The sequence below is a fragment of the Arvicola amphibius genome, chromosome 6 (genome assembly GCF_903992535.2).
Source record: "Arvicola amphibius chromosome 6, mArvAmp1.2, whole genome shotgun sequence".
Classification (NCBI taxonomy): Eukaryota; Metazoa; Chordata; class Mammalia; order Rodentia; family Cricetidae; genus Arvicola; species Arvicola amphibius.
In genome coordinates, this window is record NC_052052.2 from 120,723,584 (window position 1) to 120,747,940 (window position 24,357).

General features: G+C 40.5%; 1 protein-coding gene across 1 annotated transcript in view; it reads left to right on the forward strand.

The window, feature by feature from the left end:
* Vps41 (VPS41 subunit of HOPS complex) overlaps nt 1-24,357 on the forward strand; it is a 139,699-nt gene that overhangs the window by 91,270 nt on the left and 24,072 nt on the right. Inside the window, exons 10-18 of the mRNA XM_038333530.1 lie at nt 2,116-2,182; nt 9,019-9,116; nt 13,148-13,277; nt 14,745-14,860; nt 16,462-16,518; nt 20,534-20,595; nt 21,487-21,568; nt 22,598-22,690; nt 23,603-23,730. Coding sequence (XP_038189458.1) covers nt 2,116-2,182; nt 9,019-9,116; nt 13,148-13,277; nt 14,745-14,860; nt 16,462-16,518; nt 20,534-20,595; nt 21,487-21,568; nt 22,598-22,690; nt 23,603-23,730 — 833 coding nt within the window. The remainder of the gene's footprint in view (nt 1-2,115; nt 2,183-9,018; nt 9,117-13,147; nt 13,278-14,744; nt 14,861-16,461; nt 16,519-20,533; nt 20,596-21,486; nt 21,569-22,597; nt 22,691-23,602; nt 23,731-24,357) is intronic.

Consider the following 24,357-nt stretch of genomic DNA (forward strand, 5'->3'; position numbering starts at 1 on the left):
TGCTCTTCCATGTCCCTTCTTCCAGAAAGCCTGCCTACCTGCAGTGCGTGCCCTACTTCCCGACTACACTTGAGTCAAGTGCCTTATCGCACGTCTGCCCACTGCACACTCATTTAAAAAAAATAACTCGGGATTGGTGTGCAGTCATTGCTCTGAAAGTGCTGGCTAATATCGACATTATATTTTCTTTATTGCTGTACTCCAACCATCTCCTTGGCCACTTTTATCAGCACATCAAAATGACCGTCCATTTGGCATTGTGAAGTGTTCCCCTTAGATGATTTAATAGTTACCTTTGTAAGTATGGGGAAAAGAATAGGTCCCTTATAAGCTCAGACGTCTATCAGAAAGAGAAGGAAACTGGGGGAAATGGACAGGAGAAGAATGTCCAAAAGAAATTAAAGAGAAAAGCTACTGATCACATACGTGTGGATCCTCACATGCCTGCAGCCATGGGATTTTGTCCTACATTAAGGAAGCATTCTCTGAGGCCTTCACCAAGTTGCTGCAGTGCTGAAAACCAGTTTAGATGTGTATTAAAAAAAGGAACAGACCCTTGGGCCTCTTTATAACTAGTAATTTATCCTAAATAAAGTCCCTAACAGTTTATATTTATGCATATTGTGCATGCTATTATGTTTATGATATTCATGGATAGAAATAGAAGACAGTGGGAAAGTTAATCAAATATGTTGTAATAGTTTATTATGCTACATTATAATGACACTAAAGATTTATATGGTAGAAGAATATTTAAATGATACTATTATTTATAGCAAGCCTTCACATGAACAGCTGTAGCTCTACAGTAGACAGCTATTACAGGTGTTGTCCTGGGGCTGACATTCATGCTTCTTTTGCCATTTGTTTGTCTACTGTAGACACTGGAGTTACAGTGTTCCATAGTGTCATGATACTTAGGCTAGTGGCTATAAAATATCATTCTCTATAAGTGAAGGAAGAAGCCTAATCACTGAATTGTGGGATCAGTATCTAACTTCTAGTTCAATCTTATATACAGGGCCAAATCTTTAAAAATGCTCACTTCTTATTACAAAGTTGTATTTATTCACTTTGAAAAGTACATTTAGTTCAAGACCAGCCTGGTCTACAAGAGTGAGTTCCAGGACAAGGCTTCAAAGCCACAGAGAAACCCTGTCTCGAAAAACCAAAAAAAAAAAAAAAGTACATTTATTTAGAAAGAGGTAAGAAAATATTTATTGTTTTGTTAATCTTAAAAAAAAATCAACACACAACATGTGTTATCTAGTGTTTGTGTGAGAGTCGGGGAGGAGTCAGATTAAGGGATAGATTGATACATATTTAGTTACTGATTTAAAAAAATACATAATTTTTATCTCAACTTCACATGTATAATTTAAAACAAACTTTTTTTGAGAAACTGCTGATAGTAAAAACAGTAGACTTTTTGGCCACATACTTGCTACTCTTTTTCTGTCTTCCCTCACATAGTGGGAAACTCCTCTTAGCTTCCCAGCCACATGCATGTGTGATTGGAATAGGGTGCATGTAGACAGCAGACTTTGTAGGTCAGTCATAGATGTCTATTCTACCCAAAATACCTTCAGTGTGTGTCTGCAGTCCTGAAGTAGAGCTTCACAATAGGCCATTAGAAACACACATTTATATTAACGTGCCCTTTCTTTGCCATAGAGTGTAACTTTATTGGGCTAATGTTGGCTAATCTAAATAATGGTTGCCATAGGTTATTCAAACTAATTGCTTAATTTGTTATTTACTTCATGTGTATGGGTGTTCTGCCTGCATGCATGTCTGGGAAACTCATGCATGCAGTGCCCACAGAAGCAGAAGAAGGCATTGGATACTCTGGAACTGGAGTTACAAAAGCTTGTAAGCCACCATGTTGGTACTGGGAGCTGAAGCCATGTTCTCTAAAAGAGCAGCCAGTGTTCATATCTGCTGAGCCATCTTTCCAGCCTCTCAAACTAATTTCTGTCCTTTACATCTTAGAGTAGTTTATATGTGCTCCATCTTTGGATGACATGATTACCTTAAAAAAATACCATACTGAGTGAAATTTTGTAGAGAATTTCCTGTCAAAGCTAGAAAATAACCTATGAATTTCCTTCCCAGGTATGTTCAGTGAAGGAACGTCACGCCAGTGAGATGAGGGATCTGCCAAGTCGATACGTTGAAATAGGTATGGGTCCCTTCCATGTATTCTATGATGGTAAAACTTGCAAAGAACACCTGATTGTTAAGTGGGAGTCGAAGGCCATATCCTCCTCCAAAGCTTATCTCTTGGTACTTTGATAAAATGGATCCAGAAAGCCTTCAAGTTTTGGAACCCCACTATGGAAAACTCCCACCCTCATTTTTTCAAACAAACAAAGATTTATATTTCTCATAATAATTTTATTGTTGGCTCTGAAGTCAGATAGTCATGCATTTGGATTCTGGTTTTGATATTTACCATTAGGATCTCAGATAGATTTCTGCTGTTTCAGTAATCTTGTGTGTAAAATGTGAGGAGAGTATTTAAGGTTATAGGGAGTGTGGGGTAATGCATGGACACAGCTAGTGCAGTCCCGACTGTTGTTTTTGTTGACTTGAAGCTTCTCAGTGCACATTTTTGTCACATTGCTCTGACCCCAGTTGCCACCATCTTTAATTGGAGCTCTACAGCTAGCTGTCGTCTCGATTTTATCCTCTCCACTAGTGACTAATCCAGTCTCTTCATCGCAGTAAATATGCAGGCCAGATCATGTAATTAATTATCCGTCAGTCTTTTCACATTGTTCTGAGGAGAAAGAATAGATGGCATGGTTGGTGTTGTCCATTCCTGTCTGTCCAGCTGTAGCTCCCACCATGCTTCTTTGTGATCTGTGTGCTACAGCCACAGGGACTTTCCTGTACAGCACCGGGCTCTTCCTTCCCCCTTTATCTCTTCACCAACTTTTAATCATACTGTGGGTCAAGCCTTGCATTTCTGGGAAAACCCACTGTTATGCATGACCAGGTCACGCCTACTCGTTCAGGCGTGAATTCTCTCTGCCCCGCTATCCTTATGGCTGCAGCAGTCCTGCAGTCTTGATTATTGGTATATTTCTGGATAGCACAGGACTGTCACTTCAGAGCAAGCAGACACTGGTCCATTTTTGTTTATTTTATATCTCGAAGGCCTAGAACATTATACTGTGCATTGCATAGTACTGTGTTGAATGATTCGGTGCCTGCAGGAAACAGCTATCAGAAAAAGTGTGCTGAGTACGATAGGTCATTTTATGTTCCTGAGGGAAAAAGTCTTGCTGTATAAAATCCGCTGTAAAATTCTCTTGCACCTTTGGATAGTGGCTGCGGTAGAAGTGTGGTGCTTCTCTGTTTCTCTGATGCTGCAAGCTTTGTTTGCTCTACATCATCCACTTGGCTAGTGAGGTGAGAGCTTTTCAGTCTGGGTTGTTCTGCACTTGAAGTCAGAAGCTGTGATATAGTATGTAGAGTTTTAATCTTATTTTAACCTCAGAGAAGTCAATAGTTCCAATTGCTCTGGGTATGAGCAGAATGCATAGGTAGAGTGTAGTCGTACCCAAAAAAGCCAAGGAGCAAGAGGATACAGTAGACTTCTACTCAGAAGAAGGTGTTTGTTTGACTGTCTCTCACTTTCTTCCCACTTCTTTGCCTGTCGGGAAGATCCTCTGAAAATCTTGATGGATAGCATCTTAAGAGTCATTATTGAATAGTTAAGTGGCAAAACAAAAAGCTCTGATAATTTTTAAGGATATGAAAGTTTCCAGAGAAATATAAAAATGTAACTTTGACATTTGTGTGAGTACATTATTGGTAATTTACCACTATAGTTTGTGGTTAAGTACCAAGGTCTTTATGGAACGGTAGTTGGAGAGATGCTTTGTTGATAAGTCGGGTGTTTTAATCTTCATATGTCTACTGCCAGCAACAGATGACTTGCATGAAATTAATCACTGACTTCCTTGTCTTAATGCATATGGAAGCATAACAAGACCGTTGAGATAAGGAACTACATGAAGATCTACACAGACTATTAGAGAACCCAGGAATAAAGAGGAAGAGAAGAGAACACACATTGTTCTCCCTTTAGTAAAACATCATTATCTCCAGCTGGTCATGCACTGTGACCTTAAAACTTAGCATGTCATCCTGTTTTCAGCCTCTGCATTGATTTGGAACACAATGACCTGGAAATTGAAAGTCTATTTACATGGTTCAGAAGAGCTTTGGGATAATTCTTTCTTAGATCTAAGTGTTTCTTTTCATACGCTTGCTATCATTTTGATATACAGGTTACAGCAGTGAGGTAGTGCTCTTTGTACACAGGTGACTGACTCAGTTTCTCCTAATGGAAGTCTCAGTAGATACCATGTCCAGGGGAAGTATCTTACCAGGTGTTTGTATTTGAGGATCTGGCGTTTCTATAGTTTTCTGTTCAGCTTACTGTTTATGTTCAATTTACTGTTTTACATTGGATTTTCCCTGGTGCTTCATTATGAAAAGAATTTAAATATGAAAAAGCATTTTCCAGTGAACATCATAACATTCCCTGGATGCTGTTACATGTGACTTCATTTGCTCTGCTAGGAATTGTTCTTTATTCATTCCTTGTCTTGGTATGATAGACTTACATATGGTACCATGAACTTGGATATTTCTTATTAATAGTGGGATCATAGGAAATCTGAAGCACGGGGCTGGGAAAATAGCCAAGTTGGCAAACTACTTGCTGTACAAGCAGAATTATCTGAGTTGACATCACCAGAACTTATGTAGAAATGTGGACTTGGCCATGTCATGCCAGAACCCCGTTACTATCAGGGGTGAAATGGGAAAATGTCAGGGTTTTTTCTTCTTTTCTGTTCTGTTCTTTTCTTTTCTTTTGGCTGCTGGCCTAACTCTAGGTTTATTGAGAGACTCTGTCTCAGGAGCATAAGGCAGAAAGTGATGGAGCAGAAATAGGACATCTTCCTCTGGTGTACACACACACACACCACCTACAGAAATATATATTGTTTTTTAATAACAGTAGCCACTAGGCAGAATGTTAAGTATATCACAAATAACATGTTCAGTTATTCAGTCTGAACAGTATTCCATGGGTAGGCGGTTTTATTTCCATTTTATAGGTAGAGAAGTTGATCAGAGGGACTAAGGTAACCTACTCAAGTTTGTCCTGTTCCTAAGCAAAAACACCTTAACTCTGGCATTCCTGTTAGCAGGTGTTCTGTAGCCAGATGTGGCTCTTACCTGCTGTACCAACGCTTGAAGCCTGAGGCAGGAGGATTGACATAAGTTTGAGGCCACTCTGGGTTATCCTAGTGAGCTCAAGGTCAGTGTGGCTACAGAGTAAGGCACTGTCTCAGAAACATCAAGCAGACAATGAACATCAGAAAGAACCAGCATCTCATATGGGCAGGCAGTGCTCCAGCATTGCCTTCTTATTCTTCTGTAGCCCTACTTACTTCACAGCCAAAGGGACTGGGGAAGGACCCCCTTGTTTGACATGTAGGGATTTCCGCAGACCCCTGCGCAGGTGTGGTAACGTTGTGTGCCCAGTCCCCAAACAACTGGATGCGATGGAAATGCAGGAAGTTTTTGAAATTTTGGTTCAGAGATGAACCCCATCTAGAGAAATAGAAATTGTATGCGTCCTTGTTTTATTCTTAAACCTGCCGTTGTGCCTTCTCCCATGTTGATGAGTCTCTGCAGCACACTTGCCTCACTTGGGTAGTTTGCAGAGTTATTTCTAAGGACTGGCTGGGAGCCAGGCCAGACTGTGACTCTGTCCTCCTCTCTGAAGGTGGAGAACCCGTGTCATTTAGTGCTTGACTTGGGTTTAGCTGATGCACTAAGGTAATTTTATGCTTATAACATGAACAATAACCATTTATTTGGTTTAGATATTTTTACCTAGCATGCTTTGACTGTTTCTTTTTCTTTTCTCTAAGCTTGAATTCTATCCTCATCACTGGCTTCTGGGGACTGAAGTTTGACACATGAAAGACTAATGTAACAGATACCAATTAGAGAATATAGGATTAAATTGAAACCAAAGTTGCCTTGAATGGTTTCTGACCTGTATGTGCTATTGGCTCAGTTTCTGTGAATGTTTTTCTTCCTTTGTCTATTAACTAATCTGTTCAATTTTCATTCCATTTACCAGGTCTATAATGTGCTGGCATGAAGCATCACATCACTTTTACTTCAGTGTGTCTGCTTTAGAGCAATTCCTGAGGCTATGGAAATGATTCCAAAAGTGTTTTTATTGCTCGCTGGCATGCCAGTCCAGGGTCCAGCCTTACTGAAAGCTCTCTGGGCATGACTGCTCCTGGTTTACCTGCTGGCTAAGGGTGGGACTCTTTAAACGACTAGAAAGGAATGTGAGAGAGTTGCAGATAGCTGCTCTTCCATGTAGATTGGTATTTGGGGAGGGATAAAGAGGGACCAGAAAAGACAGTGCAGGTTCTGTGTCCTGCAGTGTGTTTGCCCCTATAGCAGCACAGAAAATTCTAGAGAAGGGCAGGGTGCTCTGATCACAAAAATTTCAAGTCTTAAACTGTTGCTCTTGGTGGTGTTGTGTACGTGCACCCTATACTGCTCTGTGTTCTCACCCGTGTTGTCTAGTTCATCTACTTTGCAAAAGTAATGCAGTAAGTTCTGACATATGTTTTCTTCCAAAGATACTTTAGTCCACTTGCTGACCTTCTGTGAGTTTCAGTACAGTGATTCTTTTTTTTTTTTCCAAAGAAAATAAACTATCTTGCCACTGTCTCTGTAAATGATCCCAGTATCTGCTCACTGCCTTCTCTCATCCCCCAACACCCTGCACTCCAAGCATTTCTAGAAACCCTACCCTTTCTACACTGGGCCTTTCCTACTCCACACTGTGATGGAGGTGGAACTGGTTCTCAAATAACCTTATTTGTGACCCTTCTCCATGTTACCTCTTTATCAAAACTGTTTTCATGGTACTCATCTCAGGCTTACAAAAGGGAGAGCAAATGTCAGTGGCAGAGATAAGCTCTAAGCACCCACCTTTGGACTTGTATCAGGACACCATGTCCACTTCTGTCATCCAGTCAGTGTCAAGGCATAAGAACACCTGAAACCCAGCATTTACGAGGTGGAGGCAGGAAGATCAGAGTCCAAAGTCCTCATCAGCTATGTAGCAAATTCAAAACTTACCTATTGTAAAACTTATGTTAGTAATTTTTGATCTGCTGTTTTAGACTTTAAATTATGAAGATGGTTATAAAGATAAGCAAGGACTAGAAAATCAAGGAACTCTAATGAACAAGGAAAGATAAAGGAGGAAGAAAAATTCTCTCGTTCCTTATTCTATCCGTATTTTAAGTTTTATCTCGTTTCTTCTTCTCAGGTGAGAAGAGTTTACACATTGACTCTAAAGGAACTTGTTGAAGTCTAGTTCAGTGGAGTTATGGCCCAGATTTCCAGAGTACACAAACACTCAATATTGCTTTCAGCATGACACACTTTTTTGAGTTCTCCCAACTCACGGAAAGAGGGTGTGTTCATTGTAGATGTTAACTGGGTGTGCAGAAAATAGCCAGGACATTGGAGACTGTCTGGATAATGGGATGAGTCCAAATGACAGTTTGCTCACAAGTGAGCCCCACCGCAAAATCATGGCGTTCTCAGGAACAGGCCCTAGGAATGTTTGTAGTTGCCCTGTGTAATGGGTGTACATACCCTTCCCCCAGTGTTGGGGATTAGACACAGTCCCTCGTGCATGTTAAACAAGCAGTCTACCACTGAGCTGTGTCCTTAACCCTCTTTTTATGTCTTACCTTGAAACAAACTCCCTGCAATACCTAGATGACCTTGAATTCATGCTGTAACCATGACAGTCTGAACTTGTGATCTTCTTTCCTCAGCCTACGGAGAGCTGGCAGTGCAGAACCGCACCACCAGGCCTGGCTCTGCCTTGTGCGTATATGGTTACTTTTGACAGTGTGAGCGTACTCACCTGTGTTGGAACCCGGGAGCCCGAATAGGGTGTCTTCCTCTTTCACTGCCATGTTGCCCTGAGACAGGGTCTCTACTGAGCCAGAAGCTGCCATTTTAGTTAAGCTGACTGGCCAGTGAGCTTTGGAGGTCAACTGCCCTGCCCTGCAGTCCATCAAATGCTGGGACTGTAGACGCATGTGTCATGCCTGGTTTTTATGTGGGTTCTGGGAGTTCAGGCTCCATTCCTCATGCGTGCAGAGTCCAGTCTTACACACTAACTGTCTCCTTAGAGTGCATACTTCTTCTTAACTTGCAATAATAATATTTTAAGAACATTAATACTTCTTAATAATATTTATACTAACAGTATTCCTTTTTAATCTTTAAGTATGCTGATTTTCTTATTATTTTTCTCGGTATATAACATATATAAGTAAGTATGCAAAGATGTTTAAATGAAATGTCTACAGCCAAAACCAAAAAAAAAAGAATGTTTCCTATTAACAAGCATAACTTGTACTGTTTATATCACTGCACTTCACCTTCAAGGAAAAAAAAAAACCTTAAACTCAGCCACTTATTAAAAGTAATTTCATTAAGGATAGTTTTATTATTGTTTTATTATTAAAGATAGTTGGTGTTAGGTTTTATTGTTTCAGAGAGTCCTCACGTGATGTAAGCACATCATTAAGTTACCTGGCACAGTGGAGCATCCCACTTGCTATTTTGATGTTCATTTTTTCTGTGATGTCAACTTTCAAGTCTGCATTTCTGCATGACTTTCCTTGGATGGATCGTTGTAAAGCTCTTTTAGTGCTGCCCAGTGAAAGTCCTTTAACTTGAGACACACTATGGCACATAGTATAGCGTAATTCAGCACATACACAATGTGTAATAATCACATCGGGGGATTGAGCGTGTATTTCCATTTCAAACATTTTTAAATGCATTGTAGCGTTCACAGTTGGTGTGTCTTTGTCATCATGTGCATCTTTTTGCTCCATTTAATGGTGAATCCTTTCTGCCTTTTGTTTGCAGTGTCTCAGTTTGAAACTGAATTCTACATTAGTGGACTCGCGCCTCTCTGTGATCAGCTTGTTGTACTTTCCTACGTAAAGGAGGGTTCAGAAAAAACGGTAATTATCTTCTCCCCAGGTATAGAGGGATATAGAGGAGTTGGCTTTTAGCATCACACCCAAGTCAGGCTGCCTGTCAGAGGAGATTGCTATAATCCGACCAGAACTTTTTGACCTATGAAATAAGCCTAGCTGAAATTACCCTGCAGACTAACATATTTACCTGCAGAAGTCACACTCATTGCCTGCATTTGTTCCCTTTGCTACACAAAGAAGTGAGCCCTTTTTCTATTTTTGCTTTTTTTGCTCTTTCTTTCTCATCAGTTACTTGATATTTTAGTTGAAAGAAGGAAGGATTTCTCATTCTGAAAGGCGAAGAAGCTAAGCTGACATTGCATTAGCAGAGATGACAGCAATGAAGATGGTCACTGCAACACCAGGGATCCCAGTGGTCAGAGGGAATTATTGAAAGAGTAGCTCCTTCTTTTCTGGAGTCCAAACATATTTGTTTACCTTCCAGTGGCGTTATGTTTCTAAGTAGCTTGATTCCTGCTTTGAAAGGATTGTTGCTCATTCACTTGATGGTGCAGATTATAGACATTGAAATGTATTGCAAACAGAAAGCAGCAGATAAACCTAAATTTTGTTTCCATGATGTTGGGATGAAGCTCTCAGCTGGGATTTAATGACACCCAGGCTCCCTCTAAAACCCAGAGCAGTGCCATTACTAGTTTGCCTATTGTTAGAGTTCAGGGCCCTGCCTGGAACAGGAGAAGGTAACTTCAAGGCCTGAGTAAGGAGAGCTTGTTGAAAAGGATTTCCTTTTGGGTGCTGTATATAAAAGAAATTGCAATTGATTCTCTAGCCCTTCACAGTAAGCAGGCAGGTGAAGTGTACTCTCCCTGCTTGTATCCCCCTCCTTCTTTCTCTCTCTCTCTCTTTCTCAAATGATAAGGAATAAAATGGGTGAGAAAAGCCCAGGGAGCCCTTGTTGTGAAGTGGTGGCTGCACTTGAGCCTTTATCTGAGAGAACACTTGCATTAGGAAGCCATCACTATAGTAACTGAAGCTCTGGGTGCCCATGTTGCTAGGCAATGAAATGCTGTAGACTTAAGTGAACCCTCAAACCTCCTAAAATCAATAGGGTTGGCTTCTAGCCCTATTGCAGGACATCAGTTTATTATTATTTTATTTATTTTTTGAAAATACAGAAAAGCAGAGGCTCCTGGGGGAGTAAGAACAGTGCTTTTTGATGAGGAGTGTGGGGCAGATTGAGGATGTGATTGAACAAAACAAGGGAAGAAGCAATAAAATTGGAAAAGGGAAAGGCTAATAAACTGATCAGAAAAAGTAAAAGGGGAAAAGGAAAAGGGAAGCCTGTGTTACTAAAGAGTATAGGAAAGGAGAAAACCAAAGGAAGGCCATCCCCACAGGGCTGATCAGAGAAGAGATGGTTTTTCAGAGGAAGAAGCAAGAGCTTAGGAGACTACAGTGTGCTGGTGGATAGAGACTCACTTTATTTAACGTCAGTGTGTGCTTTTAATTCTTAAATGCAGAGTTAACTGAATAAAATTAGGGCAGAAGAATGACAGTCAGCTTTGGGTACACCATTACCCAGTTTCTGTTTTCATATTGAAAATCTTTTCTATAAGGTTTTTATTGAAAAGCCAATGGCTTTTCATCAATACTCTCGAGTGTTTCCCATGTGGCGCCTTTCCTAGGTGCACGCCTCTGCTTGAAGCAGTTACTGCGCCTCTGTGTGCCTCTCTTCTCCTACACATTATTTCACTCTCCTCGTGTGTGTGGTTTTCTTTGTGAGCATGTTCAGTAGCTGTGCGCTGTTCTGTCCAGCTAATGTATCCTATACTTCATTAAGCTGTTTCCCAATTCTTTGGGTTTTTTTCCTTCATGGATAAAGCACATGCTTTGAGAATTGAATTTTTCCAAAGTGCTAGGGTGATAAAGCTAAATTGCTGCTATTTAGAAGCTCCTATAAGAACGTGGACCATGCGACCCCGGAGCAAGGACTGTAAAGTGTCACGGATCACTTTGGTTACATATCTCTTACACATATAAAAGAAGTTTTCTTCTTTCCTAATCCCAATGCTAAGGATCAAACTATAGGGTCCCCATATACTTAGCAGGCCAATGAACTACATTCCCTGCCCTCAAATCTTCATATATGATCCAGTAAGGTTTAAATGTTTTTTCATCTTGTCATGATTTTGATTTTTTAAAATTGTTTTCATAGCAGCCATTTAAAAATATTTCTGTCGGGGACTGGAGAGATGGCTCAGTGGTTAAGAATCCTGACTGCTCTTCCAAAGGACCTGAGTTCAATTCCCAGCAACCACTTGGTGCCTCACAACCATCTGTAATGGGGTCTAATGGCCTCTTCTGTCATGCAAGCATACATGCAAATAAAACACTCATATGCATAAAATACATAAATAAATCTTAAAAATATTCTTGTCTCAGTTTTCCCTCATTTTTTTGGTTTAAAGTTGAAATTTTTTCTTCCATTTTTAAAAAAAATCTGATAAATTGTGTTGTGTATTCCCCGTGTTTTCTTCTTAGAATTGATTGTCAGTAGCTATAGCCCCATCGTGAGATACAAAGCTGGTATAATCGCTTCTTGTTTAGCAAGAGGGCTGAAAGAAACCCAGGGTCCACTGTTTATGTAGAAGTCCGAGCTCTGGCTTTAGTTGTTCTCTGCGTTGCTCCGCTCACCTGCCCACTTCATCCCAGGATCCAAGTGTGCTCTCTGTTGCTCCTTTGCCGTTTGATGGCATGTGGGCCACACCTGCAATGCCCGTATCCCCAAAGCACAAAAACTAAAGCAGAGCCCATTTTATCCAGAAGTCCAATGTTGACCCTAAGTCTCAGTTCTTCCAGACATCCCAGATTTACCATTGACTCACTTAATTTTAATATTAATGTTTTAACCATCAGTCTGTGTAGTTGAGAATAATAATAATGTGATCTCCCTTCTATTTTTCATTTGCGAGCCCAGTGAGTGATCTGTGTATCATCACCCCGGGTTCAGAAATGTCAGCTCATCTTTCTCTCGATCATAAACTAGAGCTTCTCTTTCAGAAACTGCAGTCTCTGGCTATTTATGCTGTTTAAATGCAGGCTAATTACAGTCAAATAAAATTAAGAATTTAGTTCCCTGGTCACATTAGCCCATTGCCTGTGTTCAGCAGCCATCTGCGGCGAAGGTCTTCTACACATGGCGATGTAAGCGTAGGCGACTCCACTGGCTCACAGTATGGTTCAGAGATAGATTCTAGTCTATGGCCTCTTGGCATTACTATTAGTTTCCTTATATTAGCAGTTATTTGGAACATGAAGTCGTTTGTAATACTCTTCATTCATATTCGTGTAGACAAGCTGTCATGGAGCTGTGTTTGTTGGCGTCAGGCCATAGATTCATTACTTTTCTCACTGCTGTGATGAAATACCAGGTAAAAGCAACGTGAGGAAGGAGGGGTTTGTTTTGTCTCATGATTGGACAGTATGGCTTGCTTGCTGGGGGACTCCTGGCGGCAGCTGTTAACATCACATCACATCCAAAGTCCAGAAGCAGAGAGAGATAATGCTGATGCTTGGCTTGTGTTCTTTTAGCCCAGGACCCAGAACATGAGATGGTGCAGCTCACACTGGTATAGCGACCGCCGCTACATACTGGGAGAGGGGAATTCTTCCTTACTCAATATAACTCTTTTGGACACATCATCTCACACATACACACACACACACACACACACACACACACACACACACACACACACACACACCGAAATACGCTTCTGTAGTGATTCTAAACGCTGTCAAGCGATGGGAATGCTCATTGACCACACTGCTTTAGGATTAGATTCTGCGATCGTGTAGTTCATAAATGTCATAATTCTGTATGTTTCACAAAAAATTTACAAAGTAAGACAGGATTAGGTGATTGTTCATGACAAGCATTTAGAAGGATTTGTTTGTACTTAAATGCTAAACTCAAATTAAGTCTGGATAGTTTGTTCGTTTGTGTAAACTACAGTAACCAGGAAAATGAGCCTTCTCTATCATTTTCCCCCTAGGAAAGAGAATACTGTGCCCGGCCTAGACTGGACATCATCCAGCCACTTCCTGAGACTTGCGAAGAGATCTCATCCGATGCTCTGACGGTCAGGGGCTTTCAGGAGAATGAATGTAGGGATTATCACTTAGGTGAGACAGCAGAAATCTGCCTTGTGCTTTCTTATACTTCTTTTGTTGTCCTTCTATTCAGCTCACCAAAGGGGAATTTAAATATAGGTACTAACAGGACTTCAGGGAATAGCTGAGCTGGCCTCTGCCAGTAAAAGCTGGAGTTCTAGACTCAGAAATACTGCAACCTTGCCTTAATGCACATAGGAAAAAGGAATGTTAGACATGGGATTGGAACCAAGGTGAGAAGAGGGTTCTTTTTCTGTTGTTCCCTCAAACCAGCTCGTCTACCTATGTTTTCTGTGGTGCAAATCAAACCCTTCACTTTAAAGATGCTAGGGAAGCCCTTTGTCACCCAACCAATCCCAGCCCAGTCCTGTTTAAGTGGCATTTAGCTTTGATATCAAGCAGCATAACTCTGTAGTTGTCCTCCCAGTCCAAATGTGATGTTCCTGGAAGGTCTGCTACAGGTGGCAACGAAGTGAAGTCTTTGTGTTTGAGTCTGAGTCCTGAGCAATGGAAAGATTCCCACGCTGTCACTGGGCCTGCGGAGTTAATTGCAGGGTGGGTGGGTGGGTGTGGGTGAGTACACTAATCCCTCACTTCTCAGGAGCAGAAGGACAACTGTGGCTCTTTCATCCTGCCTGGGGTGTGTTGTCATCACAGCCTGGTAGAGTGCGGGAAGAAGAGGTGCTCAGCTCTTCGGAAGCTCTTTCCTGCTCTCTCAATCGACGCCTCAAGAAAACAGTTTACTCCTCATTCGTATGAAGAAGTGGAACACAAGTGTGCATTCGTCTGACTCTTTTATGAACCCTCTTAGTAGTTAGGAACTGGAAGACTATATTTTGGACTTTGCAAAAAATTATTATGATTCAGAAATGAAAGCATACAGTCTGGGTATTTTGCTCAGAACAAACTCAGCCGTATGCTTAGAGCAGGTTTTATAATGGAATTCTTCTGGAAACACTCGGGATCGGCATCGTAGGCAACATGCTAAAATGATAGACTATGTCCCCAGGGCTTGGGCACCTGCCGTTTACTCATTAGATGGCCTTGACTCTAGTGAAGAGGAAACATTTGTCATGGACTTAGAGAACTATTGTTCTGTAAGAATAGAGCTGTATGTGTCCATAAATACAGTTTATACATGGTCAGCTGGGGTTCTGTTTGTTCACATGAAGTCAGAATGTTAATGTTTAAACTTGGAATTCTAAACTTACCTTCTTTGTGTTTGCTGGTTTTCTTATAGTCTTTTCTTCTTGCTTTTTCTCATTCCTTCCTTCTGAACAGTTTTACACTGTGGTGCAGTTAAGAGCAGTACATGCTGTTCTTACCCTCCTTGACATTCTAGAGGGTCAAGCACACTTGACTGTACAGGGAGAAAATTGACTTTTGATTCTGAAATCATAGGCTAATTGCATCCTGTGAAACTATTGCCACTTTGTAATATTGAGTCACCCATGCTGTCCTTTCTCTCCTCCCTTCTAGAATACTCTGAAGGGGAATCACTCTTCTACATCGTGAGTCCAAGAGATGTCGTTGTAGCTAAGGAGCGAGACCAGGATGATCATATTGACTGGCTTCTGGAGAAGAAGAAATATGAAGTAGTTTTGATTTTACTTTCTTGAAAGTATTGACTTGTCTGAACATAGAAAAGAGAAAAGATTTTTATAGTAAATCTTTCATATTGAGTTAGTGTGCCTCAAACCCAAAATATGTTACAATCTCTCTCTGAGAAATCACAGAACAAAAGCACACAGTTCTCTTGGCCTGCTTTTCTGTTAAGGGGTCGGTTGGTGAAGCACGACTGATTCAGAGAAAGGGGAGGCAGAGTAATGTACTGACGCTGTTGTCGTTATTTCCCTAAAGTAACTAAAGTAGAATAAGTTTTTCAGAGCTTTTTTCGCTTTGGATATTTTCATAAAATTGCTCATTTTATCCTTATTTTGGATATAAGGGAAGGATACCAGATTTATTCTAAGAATAGTTTGAACTAATTTGGGTAGAATGATGCTGTCCACTTCACTAGGCCATGGTTTTGACAAGTTTAAGTAGATGATGTACCAACATGACTGACTTCAGCATTAAAACAACATTCTTTACAACTGTAATAGCTGCCAAGATAGTTTGTTCCTTAGAATGATGCTGGGCTTTTGTGTGCCCATCAGCAGAAAACAACAGTGTCTATTTTATGTGGAAGAGCTGTTTTTTTACCCAGTTGTTATATAGTAATACCTAGTATATACTCTAGCTATTACCCTAGTACGTTAGCTTAAGTAATATTTTAGTGTTTCTTAAATTTGTTTATTTAGTTTTTTATTTGTATAGGTGTGTTTTTCTGTATCAGTGTATGTACATGTATGCATAGGTGCTTATACTTGTTTATCTGCACAGAAGCCAAAGATGGCATGATATTCCCTCTACCTTTCTCCACCTATTCCTTTCGAGACACTGTCTTTCACTGAGTCCAGTGTTCTCTGCTAAGCTGGAAGCCAGCGAGGCTAGCTCTCCTCCTGTATCACCAGCCTCAGAACTGGGGTTATAGGCATTTGGAGAGACACTGACTTGTTACTGGGTGTTGGGATCTGAACTCTGCTCCATATGGTTTTAAAGCAAGCACTCTTAACTCCTGAATCATCTCTACAGGCCCTAGATTAAGTAACATTTCTATGAACTTAGTTTATGCGTTAAATATTTATGTTAAGCTAATACTGGTAAGTGTTCTGAAAGAAAAACATAATTGTGATTTCCATAAGCTTAACTGTAGACATGAAGGCTTACATAAGTTGTTTGCTTTTATTGAAATATAAATGAAAAGTGCCCTTTGTCAGTCTGGCTCATACAATTTTAGAATGACAGCTATCCTTTTTTTTGCTTGAAGTCTAAGAAATTTTTTTACTTTGATTTGTGTATGAGATGTGATTCCAGCATCTTAATATGGGAATGAATTCAAGTAAAAATGAAAAGAGTCTTCATTTTGGTTGAATATCTTTATTTTGAATTCAGTGAAGTTCATTCAGCCATAACATTAAAAATTCCAGTGCCTTAAGCAAAAGCCACAGGAAAATGTGGTTTTATTTGAGTAGTTCAAAAGTTAAAACATAATACACAGTTTATAACTGCACTTGCTTTTCTCCCACTCACTCCATTTTCTCCCCCTTTTCTTTTTTAAATGGCCCTTATCATGATGCTTGTGTAAACACAGGAAGCTTTGATGGCAGCTGAAATTAGCCAAAGGAACATTAAAAGGCATAAGATTCTGGTAAGTGCAGCATCATTACTTAGAATCTAACTGTTCTTACTATTAAGGAACCTGAGTAATTTGAAAAGAACAAGAACAGGTTCTTTGTATCTGTTCATAATTTGTTTTGAACTAATTCTTTTACCTGGAAGGGCATTTGATTGAGTCAGTTTTTGCTTGTAAACAAGAGACTTTGACACCTGCTAGGATGTAGCTTTAGGAAATTTTGAAACTGCATTTGAGCAATGCGCTTTGAATACAAAGCTCTGCAATTGAATGTGTGGAAGACTCTTTAAATCAGGTGTAAAATCACATTATCACAAAATGTACCAAGACTGGTCTCTTCAAACTAGATTGCTTTGGTGTGGCCTTGATAACAAATTCAATTGCTTTTGTTATGGAGACTATTCTAGGAAATCAAATACATTTTTATTACATTTTGAACTTTGGAAAAGTACAATGGCTAGAAACCTATTTCTCTGCTAAGTGTGACGGTGAATTTTGTGGGCAAAGACCTGACAAAATCATATCCTCTACATATGAAGAGTCCTGTCCTTACACAACATTGAGTCTGTTACCCTTGTTTACAAATGAATAGTAGAAATTTAGCCTTTTATGGCTAGTTGGGTTTTAGCACAAATTTCTTATATTATTTTGTTCATCCCAAAATTTTCTGTAAAACTAGAAAATTTTACAGAAAAAAAAAATATATATATATACACACACAAGCCATTAATTCCTAAAGAATGTATAAGCAAAACAATAAATAAATAAAGGGAAGAAAAAAGAAAGCTAGAGGTCTTTTATTTTAGGCATGGTTGAGGAGAAGAGTAATTCTTAGAACTGAAGAAAGCCTTGCAGTGTTTAGTGCCGTGTATTGAAGGTACAGAGACCAAAGGAGTGGGACAGTTGAATAAAGTAACTACATAGGTAGTTTTTTAAATTACTTTATAGGTAAAACTAGATTTGATTTTGAAGTGACATATGTACTGAAAACTTGGTTCTGTTTTTGAAACATGCAGAACACAATTTAAGCTCATGTTCCAAACCATGAGGCTAGTCTAACCATGGCAGGCTAATGGAGAGAGGATCTGAGGGAAGCAGCTGGGATGAGGATCACGTGGTTTGTGTAGGAAGATGCAGCCTGCCCAGAGCTGTGTAAACAGAGTCATACTGGTGGAGTCAAAATTAGTAGAGTACTGTTAGGAGCAAACACACCAGCCTTCCTAAGTTTGGAGAAAGCCACCCATGGCAGTGTTGGAGAACAGAGGATCTGCAGTGCAGCCATCTAAGGAATAATGCATACAAGACAAACTGAGGAGCAGCAGCAGAGGCCGAGAGGGAAGTGTGTTCAGAAGAAAGGAAAGAAATGTTCCCATCGCTGACTGAGCAGCTCGTGATAATACCTTGGGTTTGGTAACATGAAATAGTTTTGTTTATTTTACTTATTCTCATTGTGGCATAGGGAGTGAAAGTGAGCAGGTAGTGTTACTCCTTTCAAGACGTGCAGCGATAATGCTGGTGTCCAGGAGGAAGTGTTGTATACTCAGTGGTAGAAGCTAGCACCCAAGTTTTGTTCTGTATATTAAATGTAAGCTCTTGGTGAAGTGAGAGCCATGTGGAGGGTGAAAGCTGCCCTCCCATCCCGTGGACACACGCCCCAGGTGGAATGTGTGAATCAACTTGGATGCGCTGCACCCGCACAGCTTCCTTCTCTCCATCCCCTCTAGCCACGGGTTGGCTTCCTTGCCCTTCTGAGCTCATTTTCACTCTTCGTGTTAAGCTGACATCTCCTGTTTCCCTTTAGTATGATATTTTTCCAGTTAAGCCAATTTTATTGCTTTATTTCATTTTTTTATTGAGAAAATATTTTTACTCATATACTGCATTGTGGTTACGGTTCCTTTCCCTACACTCCTCCCAGCTCCTCCTCCTTTCTCCTCCCATCCAGATCCACTCCCTTTCTGTCTCTTGTTAGAAAACAAACAGGCATTTAAGAGATAATAATAAAATATAATATAATATAAAAAGATAAAATAATAACAAACAAATAGGACAAAAACAGAAGGAAAAGAACACAAGAAAGACATGAGAAATGGATATTGATACAGAGACCCAGTTATACACACACTCAGGAATCCCATTAAACCACAAAGCTGGAAGCCATGATATATGCACAAAGGGCCTAAAACGAAAAAATGAAAGGGAATTAAGAAAAAGCCTTGACAGAGTTCTGTGAGGAAAGGAACCTCCAACGATGCCACCAAGTTTGTTTCCCATTGGCCATCTGCTGTTTGCATGCTGTCTACCCATGAAAGGAGTTAACAAACTCCTCTTTTTTGTTCTCTCTGGAGGGAACAAAATTTTTGTTTGCAAGTGGTCATCAATTGGAGATCTCTTCTGGATTAGATATGGGGGCTTGTGTCTGCTGCTCCTTTCAGCTCTAGGACCCCACCTGGTACAGACCCTGGCAGTTCCTGTGCATTCTGCATCAGTCTCTGAGTTCATAAGCGCATCAGTCCTGCTGTGTTTAGAAGGCCTTGTTCCCAAGGTGCCTTCTATTCCTGCTGACTCATTTTCCCTTCTCTTCTGCAGGGTTCCTCCAGCCCTGAGGAGAGGGGTTTGATGGAGGCATTCCATGTAGGGCTGAGTGCTCCAAGCTTCCACTCTCTGCATATTGTCTGACTGTGGGTCTCTGTATTTGTTCCCATCTGCGGCAGGAGGAAGCTTCTCTGGTGATGGTTGAACATGCAAGGCACTGGTTTATGAGTGTAACAGTATGTCATAGGGATCATTCTATATCTACATTCTTGTAATTTATGTTGCTTTTTTTTTTTTTTTTTTTTTTTGGTTTTTCGAGACAGAGTTTCTCTGTGGCTTTGGAGCCTGTCCTGGAACTAGCTCTTGTAGACCAGGCTGGCCTCGAACTCACAGAGATCCGTCTGCCTCTGCCCCCCCCCCCCCCCCGAGTGTTGGGATTAAAGGCGTGCGCCACCACCGCCCGGCTTTATGTTGCTTTTATGTATATCCCTGGACTATCTAGTCTTAGGCTCTTGGTCACTTGAGTAACATCAGGTATGGTTCCATCGCATAGAATGGACCTAAATTCAAATTATATGTGGCTTGTTTACTCTCATTAGCTTTGTGCCATTGCTATACTACCACATCTTGCAGGCCGGACACCATTGTAGATCGAAGGGTTTGCAGCTGGGTCGATGTAACATTTCTCCTTTGGTAGTGTGCAGAGTACCTTCTGGTACCAAGAACACTAGCCAGTAGGGATAAAGGCTCTAGGTAGGTACCAGTTTCCATGTCTCCATGTTCAATGAGTTGTGAAGGTATTGTCGTCAGCCAGTTTGTGGAGAGCCGCGTATGGACTTGGCAACAGTCTAGGTTATTTGGGGTTCCCATGACACCCTTTTGGCCAACAACTCTATTAGGTGTAACCCGTTCCTATTACTGGAAACTTCATTTGGTAATGAGAGATGTTCATTTGGGGCTCTGTCTCCCTATTATTGGAAATTTCTTTATATCACCTTCATATATGTATGTGCTAGGAAGCTTCTACTATAGTAGGTTTCCATACTACCCCTCAGATGCCCTTGATTTTTTAGCTGTCTGTATCCATATCCCCTGCCACTCCAATTCTCCTGCATGTCTTTAGACTTCCTCTGGAAGAGATCACATTTAACAGAAGACATTGGAAAAACAAACCTTTATATCCAGTGACAATTTAGGCTATTTCTAGTATCAGAGACTTTCTCTGCAGAGCATATCTGAGTGGGATAGGTTAGAAGATTTCACATGGAAACAAGGTTCAATTTTTAAAACTTTGATTATTAAAATTTATATAAAAATGAATGCATTAAATCTTAATGAACTAAAGTGTAATATTACCCAAGTTATGACACAGATACAGACAGGCTTGGGCCGTGGTTCTCATAGGAACCCCAAGTCCTGTCTGCTCAGAAACTGACACGCAGCTCTTCAGTTGTTCCGGTTGCATTATTAATTTCCTTCATTCGCCTTTCTGTAGGACATTGGGTTGGCATATGTAAACCACCTGGTGGAGAGAGGGGACTACGACATGGCTGCACGGTAATAACAACGGCATCCTCACAGCTATTCATGACCGATGCTAGCAGCACATAGAAATGGTTCTTTACAACTGACTTTTTCATATCTTTCTAGAAAGGTATGAAGAGGTCTGGTGTAAGACACAAGCCATCAGCACAGAATTAAAGGACTGTCCAGATTAGCAGGGGTGTAGTGTCAGCCCGTACTGCATGACCCCAGTCCCCCTTCCTATAGCACAGCACACGGTGGGCAGGCAGACTCCCTGTTGGCCTGTCTTCCGTTTCTCTGTACAGAGTGGGCAGACTTGCCCACAGCCCTCACTTTGTGTGCCCTCCAGTTTCTAGGGCCAGTTGTGATACACATGGCTTTGGAAGAAATCTAGAACAAAGTCCATCTGCGTATAGTTCAGGGACAGTGGCTTCTCACAGAAGTGTGGTCGCTAAGTGGAAACAATAAAAGCCTGTGAGGCCACCGTTAGACCTGCCTTAAGTCCCCTGAGACTGGGACTCAGCCTGTAAATTATGTGGGAGGCTGGGAATCTGATTTTCTACAGTCTGCTTTTTCACCTCATTTTTTAAAGCTGACCTGGAAGTTGTTGGCATTTGTGTTATAATGAGTTTTCCTATAGAAAGTCCAAACTAGCAGTGCTTTCTATACACATCAAGTCGGGGGAACCCCTAGTCTTCTGAAGGAGTCCTATCTTTTTCTGTAGTATTTATATAGTTTTTATGATTGTCTTGAACTCCATGTACAGTCAGAGGAGTGCTGGTGACACCTTCATGTTTGTTGACAATAGAGATAGAACCCCGTCAAAGCTCTGGGGAGGTTTACCTAAACCACTGGGGAAATGTCTACTTAATCTCTTTATTTTTATTTATATTGTATTTCTCCCTGAAATGTTTTTCCTTCCAGAAAATGCCAGAAAATTCTTGGGAAAAATGCAGCCCTCTGGGAATATGAAGTGTACAAATTTAAAGAAATTGGACAGCTTAAAGTAAGCTATTTTATCTTAACCCTTAATTTTTGCATTGTAGTAAAATGGGAATAAGATTGAGACAGAGCAGTTGTTGGTTGAAAGAAGTAAAGCTCATGTTCAGTTTCTGTCAAGTGCGCACATCTCTGCCTTGTTACCTGTGCAGGTCAGGGGCTCTGTTTAGGCGTCTTCATCTTCCTTTTAGTGACTTGGGAGCAATCATAATTTTAATGGATTTTACAGCATAGCATTTAAAAAATATACTCAAGGGTTAATGTATTCTTCATTTTTATCTTTTCTTTTGTTGTGTTCCTCTGGAACCAAGGGCTTCAAAAATGTTAGGCAGGTGCTGTACCCCGGAGCTCATCCTCAGTGCTTGGATAATCCGTCACCTGCAGGAAGACAGATGACACACTTGTCTGTAGCTCTGATGATGAGAAATTTTGCCATTTTGTTATAATCTTTTCATCTGGGCACAACAGATATACCAGTCAGTCATTTTTATATTCCTTTCAAGTGTTTTTAAGTTTTCATCATCTGTTAGTTTTTTGAATACTCTGTTGAAATTAAGAATACACTGTTAAAATTTATATAATTTTTTAAAGTTACCTTATAAAGAAATGGGCTTCATGTGGCATTGTCATACATTTGTGACAAGCTTGCTTCATAAGATGATTGAATTTTTAAAGTATTAATTGATGTATTACATCCAGTATAAGGAAAGTTAAAAGAAATATAAAATAGCAGCTATTCTTCTGATTATTTAGGTTTTCATTAATTAAACAAGAATAAAAGAATAAAGGTTAATGAAATCACTTTTGTACTTCTGTTACACACATACAAATACACACACACACACACACACACACACGCACACACACACTTTTGTAGCTTCCTGTTAGGTAACAGTTTATTTGAATCTTTTCTGAATGTCCCAGCGTGTCCTGATACCTTACATTTTTAAGATTGTAACTATACTTTTATGTGGTCTGCATGTTTGGGATACGGTTGTTGTACCATTCCTAAAGGGATTCTCTCCTTCTTCCCTAGGCAATTAGTCCATATTTACCAAGAGGGGACCCAGTCCTGAAACCACTCATCTATGAAATGATCTTGCATGAATTTTTGGAAAGTGATTATGAGGTAAGGAATGCATACATGATCATTGATAGTTCTCTCTGTGTGTTACAAATCTAGAAATTTGACTTTTTTGTCCTTTTACGTTAGTGTCATAAGGGTTTGATATAAACGTGGTTTAAATTATGTCATCAAAATTATTCTACCAGTTCGTGTCCTGTCTAGAAAACGTCTCGCTATGGCTGAAGGAAATGAACCCGCTTTGACTCGTGGACTTGGAGACTTTTTCCAGTGTTAGTGTCATGTCTGCCTCACCAATACTTTGAGAAAATTAGAATAATTTTATTGTCATTAAATTATAGAAATCATTTATATAGTTTAATTTTTCTCATTTTTCTCATCTTTAGGTTTAATTTTAAGTGCTCATGTAATGAATCAAGCAGCAGTATTCCATAGGAACCGTTTGCCAAAATTATTCCTTGAAAAATTCTGTGCTGCTAATAGAGTAGGTTGCTAAAAACAAAAACAAATGAAAAAAAACCCTAAGCTTAGTACTGTACATGTGTAGTCAATTACTTGGAAAGCTGAGGCAGGAGATTGTGAGTCTGGGGAACATAATGAGACCCATCCGCATCTGTCCTCAGGGCCGGGGAGCCACTTGTCTGGAGTGTCAGCTTTGCAGCTTTCTTTTCTTCCTTTTTGCCAGTCAGGAAACTTTCTGAACCTTGGCATATTTATTGGGCATTTATGGAAACTTCATTGCATGGGTATGATGCCTAATAGATAGGTGGGAAAAGCCAGAGGTGGCTTAGCATTCCTTCCTCATAGAGAGGGGACTGGACCCCTCTGAAGGAGCTCTTGTGACTCACTAAGTTTCTGTGCACTGGGGAAAGAGCAAGAGACTGTGGATTCAAACCCAGATGCGACCATCACAGTATCACGCTATGCGATGTCTTTCTGCTGTTCTCTTTTGGTTAGGGCTTTGCCACATTGATCAGAGAGTGGCCTGGAGATCTGTATAACAATTCCGTGATAGTTCAAGCAGTTCGAGACCACCTGAAGAAGGACAGTCAGAACAAGACTTTACTAAAAACATTGGCAGAATTGTGAGTATGTTTTGGTTCTTGCAGTCTCAGAATGGGGAGGGCGCCTTTTCATTTTCCTATATCACTCTTTATTGGACACCTCTAAATCTCAATTGAGTAACTAAAACATGACTGTGTGAAGCTGTGTTATAATGTGGTTTCCAGAGTAGTGGAGTGGGCGGGCCCTGGTGAGGAGATGGAAGGCGCCAGAGTCCCTCAGGCTCTCCAGTGAGCCAGGCTCTGGACTCTGTTATTTTTCAGTCTGCAAGCCTGTGCTCTTTCTGAATGACAGTCTGTCTGTGTAATCACAGGCCACACTTTGTAGTAGGGATACTTTTAAACTTGAAAGATGGGCCCGGCAAGAAATGTATGATGAATATTTCTCTTGTTGGGCACTTCCATCTGACTCTCTGCCATGTCTGAGACAAAGAGATAAAGACCCTCAAGAAGCTTCAGTGTAGGGTACCGAATGGTATACCATAGGCAATCCAAGAAGGAAGGCCTGTTGCACCCCTTCCTCAGCACCCACAAACCCTAGATTTCCCTCGCTCACCTTTGTCAAAGTCTGACAAAAGGACCCATGATGGCCTGGACATCAGGACCACATAGACTTGTCACAGATGAAGTCATGATTGTAACATTCTAAGT